The following is a 19,066-nucleotide window of genomic DNA, read 5'->3' as shown; positions in this document are numbered from 1 at the left end:
AATTTACCAAGGATCTAATCACATCAAGAATTGTATTGGAAATCTAATGCAAACCTGCATTTACTGACACCAGCAACCAATAACAAATGATTCAAACATGATTTGTGAGAAGAATTTGTTGATTAGTAAAATAAATGTGACTTTTAGGCTGCTATTCTTCAAATTGATTTAGTAAGAGGTTAGAGATGTTTGCTAATTTGCTACAGGGAATATCCAAACACAAAAAACCCCGAATTTGAAAACATTACTTTTGTTCAATAATTTCCCTAATTGTTGAAATTGTCGCTTTATACCATGGTGTTGACAATGCTTGAGTGTATTCCCTTCATCATTTTTTAAAATTTAGAGTACCCAATAAGGGGCAATTTTGCGTGGCCAATCCACCTAACCTGCACATTTTTGGGTTCTGGGAGTGAAATCCACACAGACACAGGGAGAATGTGCAAACTCCACACAGACAGCGACCTGGGACTGGGATCGAACCGGGGTCTTCAGCGACGTAAGCAGCAGTACTAATCACTGCACCACTGTGCCGCCCCATTTTCCCTTGATCATTATGTACATACAAACTACGCAGCACTGGTGCAATGAACCAGTGTTTCCTGTTTTGGCCTATTTGGGCCCATTGAGTCAATTTACAGATTCTGTGGGTGATATCATGCATTGGTTGGGTGTTTATACTATGGGTAGCATTTAAGAGATTTCTGAGATTTGAGTGCAGCCCCATCCAAAAATGTTATGAATCTGCACTGTTCCACCAAAGAAAGCAGAACAATTTGCGTGTATGTCAAATTAAACAATAAAAAAGAGCAGTATGAATCGAAGTGTTAATAGATCTTAAAATGGTTGAAGGGTGGCACGTGGTGCAGTGGTTAGCACTGGGATTGCAGCGCTGAGGACCCAGGCTCGAATTCCGGCCCTGGGTCACTGTCTGTGTGGAGTTTGCACATTCTCCCCGTGTCTGTTCATATTTTAAATATTTATTTAAATTTTGAGCATTCTCCCCGTGTCTGCGTGGGTTTCGGCCCCACAACTCAAAGATGTGCAGACTATGTGGATTGACCAAGCTAAATTGCCCCTTAATTGGAAAAAATGATTTGGGTACTATTCATTTATAAAAAGAAAAAAAAACATTTTGAGTAATGTGATATCCAATAAACATTTTTACTTTTAGAGTAGCCAATTATATATTATAGCGAGGCCAATCCAAGAGAATAATGTGCAACATTGTGGGGGAGTGGGACTAACTGGATTGCTCTTGAAAAGATCTTGCATATCTTGATGGGCCAAATGCTTCTTACTGTCCTACAGTATTCAATCATTCCAGTCTATATTTTTGTGAAATGGGTAATCTATACTGTAAATTTATCTCACATGGCAATTTTGTCATTGATAGCTTACTCTCTATTTGCCTACCTAGTTAGAAAGATTTGTGAGCTAATTGAAGGGATCTAAATTGCAATCATTTTCAGATGTTGGCGGGCACAATAATGTCAAAGCACACACACATCCTGCATTTTGCAAGGGAAATACTCAAAACTCAATGTAAGATCTGGAAGAAGTAATTGTTTAATAATTAATTTCTCAAACATGCCTGTGTTTATAGCTTGAGCAATATCTTAACTGTTTAAATAGCCAAAATTCACACTTACTCCCTCAACAAAATCATCATTATCCCAAAGGACCATAGACATCTCTCTCTATTAGAGTGAGACAGTTTCATTATTTGTAGCTTGAGAGATGCCTCTCTGCAAGCATGGAGAAAAGCAAGAAGACAGGCCCCCGTAAATTACTGTTGGTTCACAGCGCCAAGGTCCTAGGTTCGATTCCTGGCTTGGGTCACTGTGTGTGTGGAGTCTGCACATTCTCCCCGTGTCTGCATGTGTTTCCTCCAGGTGCCCCGGTTTCCTCCCACAAGTCCCAAAAGACGTGCTTGTTAGGTGAATTGGACATTACAAATTCTCCCTCAGTGTACCTGAACAGGCGCCTGAGTGTGATGACTAGGGGATTTTCATAGTAACTTCTTGCAGTGTTAATGTAAGCCTGCTTGTGATAATAAAGATTATTATTATAAAAATTACCGCTCCCGGCATGGAGATTGAACCTTTGGCATCATTAGAACATAGAACAGTACAGCACAGAACAGGCCCTTCGGCCCTCGATGTTGTGCCGAGCAATGATCACCCTACTCAACCCACGTATCCACCCTATACCCGTAACCCAACAACCCCCCCCCTCCACCTTACTTTTTTTTTTAGGACACTGCGGGCAATTTAGCATGGCCAATCCACCTAACCCGCACATCTTTGGACTGTGGGAGGAAACCGGAGCACCCGGAGGAAACCCAAGCACACACGGGGAGGACGTGCAGACTCCACACAGACAGTGACCCAGCCGGGAATCGAACCTGGGACCCTGGAGCTGTGAAGCATTTATGCTAACCACCATGCTACCGTGCTGCCAACACTCTAGCCCATTGTGCACCACACTCTAGCCATTTAGTTAACTGGCCTCCACATCGCACCCAACAAAATAGTTACGACATTACAACAGTTGGTACATTTCAAAAGTATTTAATTGGCTGTTGGGACATCCCGAGGCCAGGAAAGGTGCTTACTTCTACTGATGTTTTTGCCCATTGAAGTAGAATCAAGTGTATTTATCGCCATGAATTCCAAAATAATCACATATTTGGATAAGCCATATTGACACTTTCAAGGAATGAGATATTTAATCATTATTAGATTATATTTTACTGCATTTCTCATTTGTATGAGCTAAACATTTAATGAATGTGGAAATGTTTTGCCTGAATTCCATTACTTACACACTATCTGGAAAGCTCACCAGGTCAAAGTGGCAGCAACGGTGATAGCCGTGAAAGCAAGATCAAAAAGGGAGAGCTAACATTGGGATAGTGGAAGTCAAAAAGGAAATCTTGAACAGGAAACTTACAATGGATGTAAGTGTGGATCAATCTGTTAGAGCTGGAGGAGGGGAGAACATGAGATTTCTCGTGTCTGTTTTGATTACTAACTAATTTAAGTCCTTAAATCTTCCGTTGTAACTTCTTTGCTGGGATACTATTCATTCACATCATCATAATCAATTTTTCACTGAGCACTAATTTCATTAAATAATATAATCAAGCGTAACTCTGAAGAGTAACCACTCCTAATGCATATTTAAACATGCCATTTGCTCCAAGCTTTTCAGCTGGTCCTCATGGTCACACTTGAAAAAAATATTAATGCTAATTTTACTGGAGTTTCAGAGAGCAAACATAACTGTTAGGTTTAACACTGTGCACAAAGTGTTGATCAATGCCCTCTTGTTATTGTTATTTAAAGGAAGAGATTTTACAAATCAAAGGAAACATGCCCTTTGTTTCAGTTCAAAAGAAGCAGCTCAAGTTAAACTCAGTTAAAAATTGTGTCAGTGGAATACTGTGTGACCAATTGATTGGGATACATATGAAAAGCCATCATGTCACTTGGATAAAAGAGAATGTGCCATTTGTTGTTTTCTGTGATTGATAATCCTTATTCATGTTAACATGCAGTGGGTATGAAAAACTCAGGGTGACACAAAACTGCTTCTTTAAATTTTTAGGTAACTTTAATAGTGGATAGAAAAATTAGATCTACAGAACAAAATTAAGGATTTTCAACTTCCAGATTTGATATAAAGTAACTTAATTATAACTGTCCATTTCCTGGTGACCAATCAGGGAAAGACAGTAAAAACAGAAAGTTCTTAACTTCAGGTGACAGTGATGTGCTGAGCAGACACATATCAGGTGGCTCTCCTCTGAACCAGGACAAAAAAAGACACTTTTAGTTTCATTTTGTCCAAATTTCAAAGGAAAAAAATCCCTCAACAGCCAAAGGAGGGTAACCAGGAAAAGATGCCAGCGAACGGGAGCTCGAGGCGGCAGAGGCAACGGGAAGAACCATGACCAGAAGGTGGGCAAGACTGCAGACCCACAAGGCAAAGGGACCCCAGCTACCCAGGAGAGAGGATGGACAGCGGCCCGAGCATCAGCCTCCCCCTCCCACCACCTGGAGGCAGATGGACGAGTTTCCTTATGAATGAGCTGACCGCCATGAAGGAGGCGATCAGGATAGAAATCCAGGCATCAGTCAAGGTCGCGTTAGCAGAGGCAGAGACGACGGCCACCATGCAGAAGGAAATCGACAGGCTGGGGAATAAAGTGGCAACTCAGAAGAGGATGATCCTCGACCTGGAAAAGGCTTCGACGGACCAGAGCGACAGAATCATCACCCTGGAGGCGGAGGTAAAAAAGTTGGTGGCGGTCCAGGGGAACCTAAGGGGAAAAGACGAGGACCAGGAGAACAGGACCGACGATAAGACATTAAGATTGTGGCCCTGCCCGAAGACTTGGAGGTCAAAGACCCAATGGTCTTCGTCGCCCAAATGCTGGGCAACTTAGTCAGGAGAGACAGCTTTCCCAAACCCTCAGAGCTCAACAGAGCACACAGGTCATTTAGACTGAAACCTTAGGTTGGGGAGCAGCTGAGGGCGATTATTGAAAAGCTCCACCGAGGATCCTGCGGTAGGCATGCAGTCAAAAGCAAGCACCTGGGAAGGACATAAAATCAGAATCTACCAGGACATTTAGCAGAGCTGGAAAAACGCAGGGCCCAGTTTAACTCGGGGGGGTGATAAGGGGGAAAGGGATACAAAAGGAACAGTAGGAAAAATGAGCTGGGTGTCATATCGGCCTCATCAGGGGAGGAACGGGCTGAGGAAACAAGGTGGTGCCGCAAGCAACCACTTTGGAGGGTTCCTGAACAAAGGGAAACCCCGGATTGCAGAGGTGCACCCACATGGCATACACACTATTGGCGGCCATGCTGGGTGCCCTTGGACAAAGGCAAACTCTGGAGTGCAGAGACCCAACCTCATGGAGAGAACCATGACTGTGGCCATTTTGGATGGCCACCTAACAAAGGAAAACCCCTGAGTGCAGGGACATGTCCACCAGGTTAGTATGGTTGATCCTGCAGAAGTGGGGGGACAAACACCCCCCACCAGGATTATCACCTGGAACGTCAAGGGACTTAACAGCCCAGTGAAAAGATCTAGAATCTTCCTGCAGGAAGGGTAGGATTGAGTGAGTGGGGGTGAATCAAGTGAGTGCAGTTGGTTGGGAAGGACAGGAAAGGAAAGGTCTGAGTCTGGAAAGGTGAGTGGTCTGGGTGCGGAGGTAGGGCATGTGTGAGTGAGGGGAAAGGGTTGGGGAAGGGGGCTGCTGAGTGAATTAATGAAAGTGTGGAAGGTAGGCTGGGAAGATGGGGGTGTGTGTTTGTGATAGGGAGAGAGGAGCTGATTGCAATGTGTGTTTGGCTGGGGTGTCACCATGGGAATATGGAAAGTTTGGTTGAAATTGATGTGAGTACATGAATTTTTTTTTAGAAATTTAGTGTGGCCAATTCATTTTTTCCAATTAAGGGCCAATCCATCTACCCTGCACATCTTTTGGGTTGTGGGGGCGAAATCCACACAAACACGAGGAGAATGTGCAAACTCCACACGGACAGTGATCCAGAGCCGGGATAGACCTGGGACCTCGGCGCCGTAAGGCAGCAGTGCTATCCACTGCGCCACCGTACTGCCCCATGAGTACATAAAATAACATTTTATAAAGTACACAGAATACATCATATAAATATGAAACTATGTATTAGAGGATTTTTTAAAAATTTAGATTACCCAATTCATTTTTTCTAATTAAGGGGCAATTTAGCATGGTCAATCCACCTAGCCTGCACATCTTTGGGTTGTGGGAGCAAAACCCACGCAAACACATGGTGAATGTGTAAACTCCACACGGACAGTGACCCAGAGCCGGGATCAAACCTGGGACCTCAGCGCTGTGAGACAGCAGTGCTACTCACTGCGCCACCGTGCTGCCCTATTACATGATCTTTAATAAGTTTATACTGAATGCTACTATAACAATAACAATCTTTATTATTGTCACAAGTAGGCTTACATTAACGCTGCAATGAAGTTATTAGAAAATTCCCCTCATTGCCACACTCTGGCACCTATTCAGATACACTGAGGGAGAATTGAGAATGTCCAAATTATGTAACAGCATGTCTTTCAGGACTTGTGGGAGGAAACCAGAGCACCCAGAAGAAACCCATGCAGACACGGGGAGAACGTGCAGACTTCACACACAGTGACCCAAGCCGGGAATCGAACCTGGGACCCTGGCGCTGTGAAGCAACAGTGCTAACCACTGTGCTGCCTACTATGCTGTTGTGTTGCATTTTTTTTGCTGCCACCTGGGTTCCTAGTAATTTTCAAGATTTTTTTAATGCATTCTCTACGGGTCCTTCCTGATGATTCCCTTATTTCCCCTTTCTTTATTTTTGCAGTTATCATTTTGATCCATTGATGCTTAATGGACATGTATCTTTAAGCCAAGGACAGAAAAACTCAGTCTTTTCAGCACCTGAGAGATGGGGTGGGATTTGAATTTCATTAGTTGGCTGGGGGCCGATGAATTAGCCAAACGGCCTAATTCTGCCCAGTAACAAGCGGTGATTGGATCCTGCCTGAGTGGGATGATTTCCAGAGATCTAAGGAAAGCAGAGTTGAGACCTGGGCACACAGAGAAAAGGACCTGCTCTCTCATCCTCCCAGAAATCCTGTGAGCTGCTGTATTTCCAGGGGTTTGTAACAATTAATTCATGGGATGTGGGAATCACAGGCAAAACCAACATTTGTTGCCCATCTCTAACTGCTCTTCAAAAGGCAATGATGAGTTAAAATTTGATCATATTGGAAAACAATGTTGTATTTTTTTGCTTTGCATGATGTTCTGTTGTTAATTTAGATTTCATTCTGTGTCACTTGCCTCACAGCACCAGGGACCCAGATTCAATTACAATTTTGGGTGACTGTGGGAAGTTTGCACATTCTCCCAGTGTCTGCTTGGGTTTCCTCCGGGTGCTCCAGTTTCCTTCCACAATCCAAAGATGTGCAGGTTATGTGAATTGGCTATGCTAAATTTCCCCTTAGTGTCCAAAGATGTGTAGGTTGAGTTAAGGGGTTTTGGGGATAGCACAGGGGAGTGGCTTGGGTGGAGTGCTCTTTTAAAGGGTCGGTGCAGATTGGATGGGCTGCATGGCCTCCTTCTGTGCTGTAGGTATTCTATGGTTCTAACTGTACTGAATGCTGAGGTCATGTTGTTGATTTGATATACAGTCTTGATGGTAATAGAAGATAAACAAAAGGAAACCTAATGTTTCTCCCCACTTGAAGTCTCATAATTGCACCTATTTGACCGGTCTAGAAACATTTGCATTTAATACAGATCATGGGGCAGCACGGTGGCGCAGTGGTTAGCATTATTGCCTCACGGCGCTGAGGTCCCAGGTTTGATCCCGGCTCTGGGTCACTGTCGATGTGGAGTTTGCACATTCTCCCCATGTTTGCGTGGGTATCACCCCCACAACCCAAAGATGTGCAGGGCACGTGGTCTGGCCATGTTAAATTGTGCCTTAATTGGAAAAAAATGAATTGGGTGCTCTAAATTTACAAAAAAAAAATACAGATCATAATTCCTAGTCACAAAAAATGTTCAGTCCTATTTGGATTTGGCCACTAATTCTCAGATTTTTGTAACTTTCATCCCCAAGTATAGTATATATTTATGGGTCTGGCTATCTTTCACTCAGTGGACATGCTCAAGCCAGCAAAGCTTTCTTTGCTTAATTAGCACTAGCATTTTGGCATGCTTGCCCTAAAATGGACTGCGGCATTGGTGACTTTAGGAGATGCACCATAGGCATTGGAGATGGAAGATATTGAGCCTTTTTTCTTGGTGGGTGTAAGATGCCTAGGCTTTACTACCATAACGTGATGAGCTGAGGCTACAGGCCTTATCAATAAAGATCATGGTCCTGTGGGTCAGTTTTTCCATGCCTGTTTTGTTAGCTGGCCTCTGTTGGACTGCTGTTGCTGAGCTCTTTATCAAGAGACAGATTACCATAGATCCAAGATAGCAGGATTTTCTGACTGCTTCCAATGGCATGTTGTTGAGTCTGATCACTGACATACACAACATCCTGTCCCAATATTGCAGTTTTCTTGACGCTGGTGGGGAGGGAGAACATGACAGAGCCATGCGACAGACAATCCACAAGTCTTCAGAGCTGGTCGTCGTTCTAGGCAATTAGCGCAGCAGCATCAAACCCCAGAATTTTACATGTTTGTCTGATACAATTATATCCTCATTCTATGTGGCAAAAGGCAGCACGGTGGTGCAGTGGGTTAGCCCCGCTGCCTCACGGCGCCAAGGTCCCAGGTTCGATCCTGGCTCTGGGTCACTGTCCATGTGGAGTTTGGAGTTTGCACAATTTCCCCGTGTTTGCATAGGTTTCTTCTCCACAACCTAAAGATGGGCAGGGTAGGTGGATTGCCATTTTGGTTCTGTCAGAATGTAGTGTACCCCGAAATATTTATTTCCCCAAACTTGGTCACCCTGTAACCATGAAGCTGCGTGGAGTCATAGATATTTACAGCTTGGAAATAGGCCCAACGGGTCCATGCTGTCCAGTTTCTATTACTAAGGTAGTCCCAGTTGCCTGCATGTGGCCCATATCCCTCTGTACCCACCCTGCCCATGTAACTGTCTTAAAAGGACAAAATTGTACTTGCCTCTACCACTGCCTCTGGCAACCCATTCCAGATGCTCACCACCCTCTGTGTTAAGAAATTTCCCTTCTAGTATCTTTTGTATCTCTCTCCCCTCACCTTAAATCTATGCCCTCTAAAACTAGACTCCTCTTCCTTTGGGAAAAGATGTTGATTATCTACCTTGATCACACCTAAGCCTCCTGCTCCAGGGAGAAAAAGTCCAAGTCTATCTCGCCTCTCCTTATAACTCAGACCATCAAGTTCTGCATCCTCAGAAATCTCTTCTGCACTTTTTCTGGTTTAACAATATCCTTTCTATAATAGGGTGACCAGAACTGAACAGTAGTCCATGTCTGGTCTTACCAATGTCTTATACAACTTCAAGATGTCTCAACTCCTGTATTCAATATTCTGACCAATAAAACCTAGCATGCTGAATGTCTTCTTCACCACCCTGTCCACCTGCGAATCCTCCTTCAAGGAGCTATGAACCCGTACCCCTATCTTTCTGTTCTGTAACTCTCCCTACCATTAACTGAGTAGATCCTGCCCTGATTTGATTTACAAAAAAAATGCATCACCTCACATTTATCCAAATTAAACCTTATCTGCCATTCATCAGCCCACTGGCCCCCACACTTCCAATTTCTAACAAGAGTTTGTGCATAGTTATCACCAGTCCTAACCAGAGGCACTGAGGCCGCCTACAGCTCTCGCTTCAATATATGTCATGTTGTGTAATAATTTACCTGCAATTCCACACCTGCAACAAATGGCACCTGTGTTTTTGCACACAGCTAGTACACATTCATACTTGTCCATTTATGATGGCTTCTTCACCATGACTTGGTTCCAATCCTTTTCCCAGAAATGAGGGGGGAATGCACATAAGAAAACAGATTATGGATACGGAGAGATGTAATCATGGAGAGAAAAAGTTGAATAGTTTTACCCCCATAAACCTGATGGCAGAATAGGTATCCATAATTTATTGCATTATTTTTTAAATATTTGCGGTCTATGAGCCCTCAGACGTGAATGGTATTAGACGGAGACCGATGGCCGTTTGCCATTATCTCTTCAACGCATTCAAACTGAACAATGAGCGAACAAAGATAAAAGGGAAACAAATGAATGTGAATATATTGTACTGTATAAATGCAAGTTGATGCTGTGACAAGACACTGATCGATAACGTGTGTAAAATGCATTCTGTAGAAATCCCACCAATGGTTTCCTGAACCCGCCGAGAAGATCATCACAGGAACAGTCAATACTATTTAACAATCGTTAAAGCGCGCAAACTATGAAAAAGAAAAAAAAAATCCAAATGTTCTTTTCTCTATCTTGTAGTTGATCATAATTCAGGAAAGGCTATTCATTCCATCCTGATATAAAAGCAAAATATTGCGGATGCTAATTATCCAGCATGTCCTGTTATTGCAGATTCCCAGCATTTTGCTTTTGTGTTCGTCATCTTGGTAACCAATTTATTTTGTTAATCGTTTTGCGTTAAAAGATCAGCTCCTTCGGCCTTACTTTGTCTCAAATCCCGATAATTTATCATATTAAAATCGGACACTAAACAATTATTACCAATGACCATTATCTGTGCACAGCTCCAACTTCTAGTTTCTGTGCTAGCGAGAAACAGACTATTCGCGCGTATTAAAAATTGTGGCGAAAGCTGGTCACTGGGGGGGGGGGGGGGGGGGGGGGAAGGTAACATTTTATTTTTCTGTTCAAGTTCATTCCTTAGAATAATGAAACTGAATAACTTCTGCTGCTTTCAATTTCACAGCATTCGGAGACCCGTCGATTTACCCCTCCAGTGCATCCATTGAAATCCAAGATAGAAACGTTGCAGCTACTGTAACTTGGCTTTGGTCATTCACTCAGGAAAGCAGGCAGCTATTCGCTTGAAAATTGGAAAAGTAAAGTGTGTCGGGAGTGAGCAGGATTAGACTAGTTGACTTACCGGGGGTACTACAATGAATGAAACAAAGAACCTGTCTCTGTGCCCTAACGTTTTATGATGCGCTTATGTATATTAACCCGAATCGGAGCAGTTAAAAAGTAGAAAAGACCAGTTTTTCATTGCTAGGATTTCCGCGTTTTCTTCAATAATTCGAGGAAGCCACAGAACTGTAATTAAATTGCAATCTTTTAAGAATTAAACACTCCGCACTGGAATAGATTGCTCAAGTTTGATAAGCGTTCCTCCAGTTAAAAATAACTCTTAACTCACCCCTCCTCCTGGCAGCTGGAGGAGGCTGAACCAATCTATTCATATCAGATGAGCTTTAATACGTGCCCTCATTAAGACCACCCATTTCCATATCTGTAACATCTGCTGCTATAATACCCAGGTACGGTGTTACTTCAGCGCTGCTGTTACTCCTTACTTGCACCAAGCGCTGCTTGTATCATTCCTGCGCTGGTGAATCTGCATCTCGTTAACTGGGCACATCCGCTGGAAATTCAGCCCAATCTCTTATCTGGCTCAGTGGTCACTTAGGGCAAAAAAATTCCCTAAGAGAATAATGTTCAAGTACAGGATGCTTCTTCAACCCCCACCCCACTATCCGATATTAAAATTACAGCAGCTCTACAGTAGGACCAGCTCCATCATTGAACCTCGAGTGGGCAGTACAAGTGGATAGCACTGGCTTCACAGCACCAGGGTCCCCGATTCGATTCCCAGCTGGGTCACTGTCTGTGTGGAGTCTGTACGTTATCCGTGTCTGCGTGGGTTTCCTCCCACAGTCCAAAACGTGCAGGTTGGGTGGATTGCCCATGCTAAATTACCCTTAGTGTCCAAAAAGGTTAGGATGGATTATGGGAATAGGGTGGAAGCGAGGGTTTAAATGGGTAGGTGCAGATTCGATGGGCCGAATAGCCTCCTTCCACACTATGTTCTATGTTCAACTTCGTCATGTTCGAGAGAAAATGCAATTTTACTAATTAAAACAGGCACCAGTTGACAAAGAAATAAATTTATTGGAGAATACGAGCCAATTTTCGAGTCTACTTATCCATAATATGACTAAACAAATCGGAATGCTCTACAATTTCCCCCATTGTGAAAACAGCTACTATTACTTTAAATTCCCCACAAGTGTCCACGTGCAGTCCCCCCCCAACAGTGCAACGCTTTTAAACTGGTGCAAAACAAACGTTAGAAAAATAAGTGCATAAGAAAAAAAACAATGTAATCGTGCAGAAACAAAAAAACTGTGGAATTAAGTCCCACACCCACTTTCATAGAAAGAGCTGGATTCACAAATGTTAACTAAACATTCCGTACAGGCTAGGATTTAAATAGGCTCGGCCGTAAGAAATATTCAAACGAATTAGTTAAAACATTAAAATAATCTGCTAACAGGGTCGGTGGGAAATCAGCAGTTTAGTTAAAACGAATAGGGCGAGGAGCAAGTCATTGAAGTCTGTGTGTCGATTTTAAAAAGCATCCCATTTTCGAGGAGAGTTCATCGGTCTCACCAATTCTGGGCCCGATTTTTACGCTTATTGTTGAAGGGTCTGTTCCTCTCTCGCCGAGAGCAGTAATGTTTGGTGACGATTTGTTTACATTTCTCACATTTGACAGTACAACACCAGTGAAACTTGCAATTACAACTTGTGATGGTCTCGCTTTCTCTCTCCTCTGGCCTGAGTCCACACTCTCCGCACAGCCGCCTGCAGCTCCTCCGCTCCCACTGGGAGAGGTTCTTGCCACTTTGGAGGCATTCCCTCCCTTCGGTCCCTTGCAATCCTAGTGTGGCGTTCCGGACGCAGTAATCGGGCGAGTCTTCCAGGTAGACCAGCTCTGTCCGCGGCACTGCCCGGAACGCATCCGCAATCGCTGCCCGGTTATCCGCGCTGTTCCCTCCTCTCATACGCCGCTTCTCCAAATCAATCTTCGCAGCTTGCTCGTGTTTCACCTTCAGGAAGTTCCCAATCTCTCGAAAATCAGCCAACTGGAGCCAGCAGGTCTGGATACTGCAGCTCCCCGACACGCCATGACACTTACAGCTTCGCTTCATGGTCTCTCTCACAGCCTAGAGGAATCAACATCAAGCAATTTACACAAAACACCATGGCTCATCAAAACTATATCAATATACAAACACTGCCAGTCATTTGCTTGCATCAGTGTTACATCTTTAATAATAATCTCTATTGTCACAAGTAGACTTATAAAACTGCAATTGAGTTAGTGTGAAAAGCCCCTAGTCGCCACATTCCGACGCCTGTTTGGGTACGTAGAGTGAGAATTCAGAATGTCCAATTCACCCAGCAGCACATCTTTCCCGACTTGTGGGAGGAAACCGGAATACCCGGAAGAATCCACCGGCAGACACAGGGAGAACTTGCAGACTCCGCAGAGACAGGTGACCCAAGCCAAAATCTAACCTGGGACCTGGAGCTGTGAAGCAACAGTGCTACCCCGTGCACTACCGTTCTGCCCACATTCTACTGGACGAAAATGTTGTCAGTGATTTAGAGTACTCCGAATTATGTACAAATTGTTACAAGGCTTATTGTATTTCACAAATATTCTAGTTTTGCACCTCCAAAAATTTATTCATTCGAGTTGCAGGTCATTGCTGAAGCGAGGCAGAGTTCCTCCTTCTCCTCCCCCCCCCCCCCCCCAGTCATTTGTTGGATAGATAACACCCATTGCGCCCCTGACTTTATTCCAATCAACACAAACAGTTTGTCCAACTGTTTGCCGCAGAGAAATGGAGGTTCCAGGCCTGGTCATGGAGGCAGCAACTCACCAGAATGGACAGGGAGAAACAATGGCCAAAACAACCCCTTTCCCCATCCATAAATCCCGGTTGGAAAGTACATATGGAGGCAACATAGACAGGATCACAGGAACGGTTACAACACAAGGAGCAGACCACTCGGCCCGTCGTTTCCTTGCCGGCTGTCTAGAAGCAACTCCCCTTGTTCTAGTGGTCCCGATTTTTCCTGCATGTGTTTACTGCAGATATGTATGCAATTGTTTGCTTCAATCCGCTTTCTGCACCGAGTCATATAGTACATTCCAGACCCTACCCACTGGCCGCCCTTAGTTTTGGTTGGCGGGACCATCGAGAAACGGGTTCTCCCCATAGACTGTCCAAACTGATTATCACCTTCAAAAGATTGGTGTACTCTCCCCAAACACACAACACAATGTTTGTTTAATCCGAAGCACCAGACCATCAACCTCCAGAATGTATTGCAGCACATGGCAGTCCTCAGAGCGGAGAGAAAGTAACCTTACTGTTATTGAAGAAACGGGTGTACCCCTGGCCATAAGGCAGGCAGAAAGCCAGATTTGGCAGCATTATTCCCGGGAAGTATAATAAGCAATGAGTGAAATTATTTTGACACTAGGGGGGCAAAACTCCGCCGAGAACTGGATTCGGTCCAGTCTTCAATGAAATTTAATTGCCCATACTTTGGGTGCATGGAGCATTCCACAGCCAGCGTTTCTTCCCAGAATGTTAGAATGTAATGAATCCGGGAACATACCGAAACGATTGATGTACTAGGTACATTTTGTCCAACAATAAAAGGAGCCTTCAGTAATCAGGTATTGGATCGAGTAACCGCAAATAATTTAAATGCGACATTATATACTTACTCTTCTTCCGGCTTCGTTGTTATGGAGGTTCATGGCAGCTCTGGAATCCTGCCCGGTCTCCAAAGCATCGACAAACTGTTTAGAAATTCGTTCTCCAAATTCAACATTATCGCTGCATCCTCCCCAAACCCAGCCTCGGCCACCTGCATACAGATGTTCAGACACGTCAGCGCAAGAAATGGACTTGAAAACAGCGTGTCGGAAGCAGATCGAAAATAAATGCAACCACGGAAGGAACAGAAAACCTACCGGCCTCACCACTTCTCGACTCGTCGCATCCGCAGTTGTCGAAATCGCCCATACTGCAGTTTCTCGTTAGGGTGTACATGACACCTGCAGAACTTATAGCATGCACGAAGGACGTTTCTCTGGTGGCTAATAAGAGCACAAAAATTAATTAAACTAATAACCCGAGTAAAATGCTAGCTGGAAACTATCGAGAAGAGAGCTGGGCGCGTTCTTACCGCTCCGAAGACCATTGTGCGTTGAGAGTTGCAATGCGCTCTCTGGACAATTCCAGCGGTCCCAGGTGAACTGGTGTTTACATTCGTCAATCCCGGATTCAGCTCCAGCGGCAACACTACTGGAATAGGTCAGGAACGCCTACCCAACAAAAAACAATAACCACAATCCGCTCGTCAAATACTTCACAACAGCACCTGTATAATTCTTGCAAAGCGAGGCGAAGCCAGATCTATAATGTTATTTCTCGAGCTTTAACACCAAAATGTGTTTCTCACCCTTTCTAAAATGTTTCTCAGATCTTTCAACAATTGGAAAATATAGATTAACTTGTTTACCTTTGGTCCCGTCATCAAAAAGTTGTTTACGGACCTGTAACAGGAAATGTAGCAAGTAGTTTAGAATGGGAATCCCCCATTTCGCAGTTACACGTTGGAATAAAAAGGCTCAATGTTTGAAGGGGCCAGCTTACCAGAACGCTGCTGGAGTAATGCTGTTATAGACCAGCGCAAAGCAGGCAGCAACTTGGGCGAGATTCATTGCAGCGATGTCCTCATTCGCTGAAATAGCCAAGTTGGAGGGGGTGAGAAAGTTGTTCCGTTATTTATATAGGCCGCACAGCGGTCACCAAAATACTTTTGTTGTAAATTAACCAGTTCGGAGCCGGGCAAAGTGTAAACAAGACAGCAACCAATCGTAGACTAGAAAGGCCGAATGAATTTCAAAGGGATTGTCAACGCTTGTCGCCAATAGTCATTTATTATATACTTCCATAATTAGGTTAATTTATGCGTACTCCATACAATATTGAGCATTGGCTCATCGAGGTTTATTATTTGTCCATCCCTAAAAATGCTAATAATTCTATGGACTAAAATCTAAACTTTAAATATCAAAGTTTCTATTGTGTACGATCTTGTTGCAATAATTTGCAGTTCATTACTTTCTCCCAGTTATCTTCACGAGAAGTACTGTTAATTGGCAATAATCTAGCCTTGTATGGGCGGCTTATTTTAACTTGTTTCTGGTGAGTGATTAGAGTTTGGAGTTGTGAATTGCGGCTTTTCTTAGTTTCGATTGCATGTCAGAAGCATTGTCCGACCCACCAGGGTCTGGCTATCGAGACAGTATATTTTCAGACTATACAAGGAGACACAAATACTCGAACGGGTTGTTCACACGATTAGTTTCATTAGTTATTGTTGCCCATTTGAAAATGAGAAATGGCATTTAAAATTGGATCGCAGAACTTCAGCATAACTAACCCCTCGCATTAGACTTGTGCCCAATATATTCAAGCCAAATTCCATTGTCTGTTCAAGTGGATGTTAACGATCTCATGGCACTATTATTAAAATACATCTTGGATCCACGTTCTCTCAAAAATCCAACATCAAAAGCACAATCATTGTTCATTAATTTCAATTCGTGTAGAATAAGTTGCAAAAAATGTCTGGTCATGTGTCAACGTTGGGTCACTGTGCCTCCATAGTCAATTGTCTGGGAAGGATTTGGAATTTCCCGCCCTGATAAAAGGTGCTACATAACTGGTTGCTCCAAGGCGATTTAAAGCGAGAGCATGTTTCTGCATGGTTGTAGTCGGCCTTTTTCAATCGCACTGGCGGCAACGCCATAACACTTATCTACGGTCATCAAATCAAGTGTGAGCTAAATTCAGGCAGGTGGTGTGACTATTCCAGGAAGCAGTCTCACACGCTGGGACTTCACGCTGGCTACAGGACTGCATTTTTAAATTTAACCATAAGTTTCCAGTAAAAGTCACTAGTATTTGAACGGTGGTCTTCAATAAAATTAAAAGTACCATGAGTTTGCACATTCTCCCCGTGTTTGCATGGGTTTCGCCCCCACAACCCAAAGATGTGCAAGGTAGGTGGGTTGAACACGCTAAATTGCCCCTTAATTGGAAAAAATGAATTGGGTACTCTAAATTTATTTTTAAAAAATATAAAATTAGAAGTGCCACAATCTTAGTACAAATTCCGGAATGCAATGCACAAAACGCCCAATCTTTGAGGAATTGGAGGAGCACTACCCATGGTACAAGTGAAAATTGAATTGCAATTCACTTTTACCATCTCCCGACCTGGTGGTCGTTTAAATTGGATTATTAACAAGATGTAACCATAGTCAGAGTGGAGATTGCCATTTGTGCTTTCTAGGTGATGTGAAATGACAGTTAAATGGGTATTAGGGATGGCAGTGATAGGCAGCCTCAGGCAGGTCTGGCAACTTATCAACGGGATCCCCATTCGCTCAGTAGGGAGACGTATCCAAATACCTCCTAATGAAGCTGGTCAACTCCGTGTAAGAGAATCGCGCTAGCTTGTGATAAAGATCCCTTTCCTCGGTTTTCGAGTTTTAAAAATCATGATTTTAACAAATTACACGCGGTTAACTCCAGGAAACGATCAGCAGCAGTAGACAATATAAATAGGGTCAAAAGTCGATATTTTTGCTGTAAATTGCAGATTTAAGGACACAGACCCTGGTCTTAAAGTGAACGATAATGGAAAGCTTTGATATGCTCCTTAAAGCCAACAATGATACTTCAGGAGGCGCAATGAAGGGTATTTTTTTTGGAAAGTGATTATATGCGCAAGTGGCTGTTTAAAAGTTTTACCAGTGGGCAGCAGGGCGCTGCATCACGGCGCCGAGGTCCCAGGTTCGATTCCGGCCCTGGGTCACTGTCTGTGTGGAGTTTGCACATTCTTCCCGTGTCTGCGTGGGTTTCATCCCTCCTCACAACCCAAAGATGTGCAGGTTAGGTGGATTGGCCACGCTAAATTGCCCCTTAATTGGAAAAAATGATTTTTTTTTTAAACCAGTAATACATTTTCATAAGATATATGGGAGATATATATGTATATAACTCCCATATATCTTATGAAAATGTATTACTGGTTTAAAAAAATGTTATAGGAGGACCACAACCAGTTTGTTCAGGGGAAGCGCCCACATTCAGCAATGATATAGTGTGGAGGTAACAATCTGATCACTCATGATCACATTGAATTGTGGAGCAGGCTCTACTCCTGCCCCCAATGTACCATAGCCATGGGCACCGAGATGAAAGAGTGCAGATTTCCCAATATTGCATTGGAGTGGTGACTTTGTAGGGATGCGGATGCTCATTCTAGAGTGGGAACAGTCCACAACCTAACTTGCCTTAGCGCCTTCACTGGCACACACCGTTCCACGTTTAGACCGTCAAGGAGGCTGGCTTTCATTTAGTATTTGAAACTCAACCGAATTAACCACAGCCTCCTGGTTACAATTCGGCCCATCCAGTAAATGCTTAAGTTCCTCCCATCTTTTTTGATCCAAAATATTGGATTAAGTGCCAAAGTTCCATTACTAGCATACTTTCAATTCGAACTATCACAGCTCCCTAATTTTGGCTTTTCCCTACTCCCATCTCACCCAACCAGTTACTGAAGCTATGCAGATATCCCCGCCAGATTAAAATTATGTCCTTCTACAGGCCACTCTTGCAGCCTCATCCAGTCTCCGGTTTTCATACACCACGCTAACTCTCCAACACCAAATTCAAAGTCCACGTCCTGTTCGACGCCCCCGTGGCTTTCCACGTCCCATTTGCCTACAAGCCCTAGTGAACTTACTGTGCCTGTTATGGAGGCGGGTACGGGAATTGAACGGTGTTGCTGGCCTGCCTTGGTCGGCTTTCAAAGCCAGCGATTTAGCCCGGTGCTAAAACAGCCCCGTTTTCCAGCAAGTCCGGTGTAGGGCAGCCCACCTTCCAGAACCTGGATTTCTTTACCTCGTTTATTTCAGTCTTCGAGAGCAGAACCGTCAACTTCCTCCTTACTGTTGAGAATGCCTTCCCCAATTACCTCCTGGTCTTTAACAAGTGGGTCTCATTAAGCTGGTTAGCAATGCTCGTTTATAATGTTGAAATGCCTGTTTACTGTTGTTTTGCACTTTGTCTGTTTTATACCCTGGTGTTAATACATTAAAATATTTCCATCACTGCTTGATGGCTGATTTTGTGATAAAACCGTTATGTTGAGTCTTTGACTCTTGATGCTTGAACCCTGATTGGCTAGTTCTTGGCACTACTAAAAATAACGAGACTGTTACACTTTACCTCAAGAGCAACCCAACCCACCCGAAAGGTAGGGAGGATTTGATATATCGGAGTTCTCCGTTCTCACTAAGCAGCTGAACCTCATTCGGATGTTCGAATTGGGTATTTTAAAGGTAGTTAAGACCGGTTCTGGAATATTGTCACGGTGTGTCTTCTGGAGAATG

The 19,066-nt window shown here is 43.7% G+C and overlaps 1 protein-coding gene across 2 annotated transcripts; it reads right to left on the bottom strand.

Annotated features, from left to right (window-relative positions):
• Window positions 1-11,656: 11,656 nt before the first annotated feature.
• On the bottom strand, window positions 11,657-18,674 carry LOC119965259 (protein Wnt-8-like). 2 transcript variants are annotated; one of them, XM_038795762.1, is made up of 7 exons: window positions 18,576-18,674; window positions 15,249-15,336; window positions 15,115-15,148; window positions 14,779-14,917; window positions 14,564-14,689; window positions 14,315-14,457; window positions 11,657-12,734 (listed from the first exon to the last, which is right to left on the bottom strand). In XM_038795762.1, exons 2-7 carry the CDS (start codon window positions 15,314-15,316, stop codon window positions 12,174-12,176), a joined length of 1,071 nt encoding a protein of 356 aa, XP_038651690.1. In that variant the 5' UTR covers window positions 15,317-15,336; window positions 18,576-18,674; the 3' UTR covers window positions 11,657-12,173. The 2 variants fall into 2 exon arrangements, with proteins under 2 accessions (XP_038651690.1, XP_038651691.1); XM_038795763.1 differs by lacking the exon at window positions 18,576-18,674 and adding an exon at window positions 18,418-18,430.
• Between the last annotated feature and the right edge of the window lie 392 nt (window positions 18,675-19,066).

This window comes from Scyliorhinus canicula, chromosome 4, assembly GCF_902713615.1.
Source record: "Scyliorhinus canicula chromosome 4, sScyCan1.1, whole genome shotgun sequence".
Classification (NCBI taxonomy): domain Eukaryota; kingdom Metazoa; phylum Chordata; class Chondrichthyes; order Carcharhiniformes; family Scyliorhinidae; genus Scyliorhinus; species Scyliorhinus canicula.
Note: the sequence above shows the minus strand (reverse complement) of the source record. Positions and strands in the feature narration are given on the sequence as shown.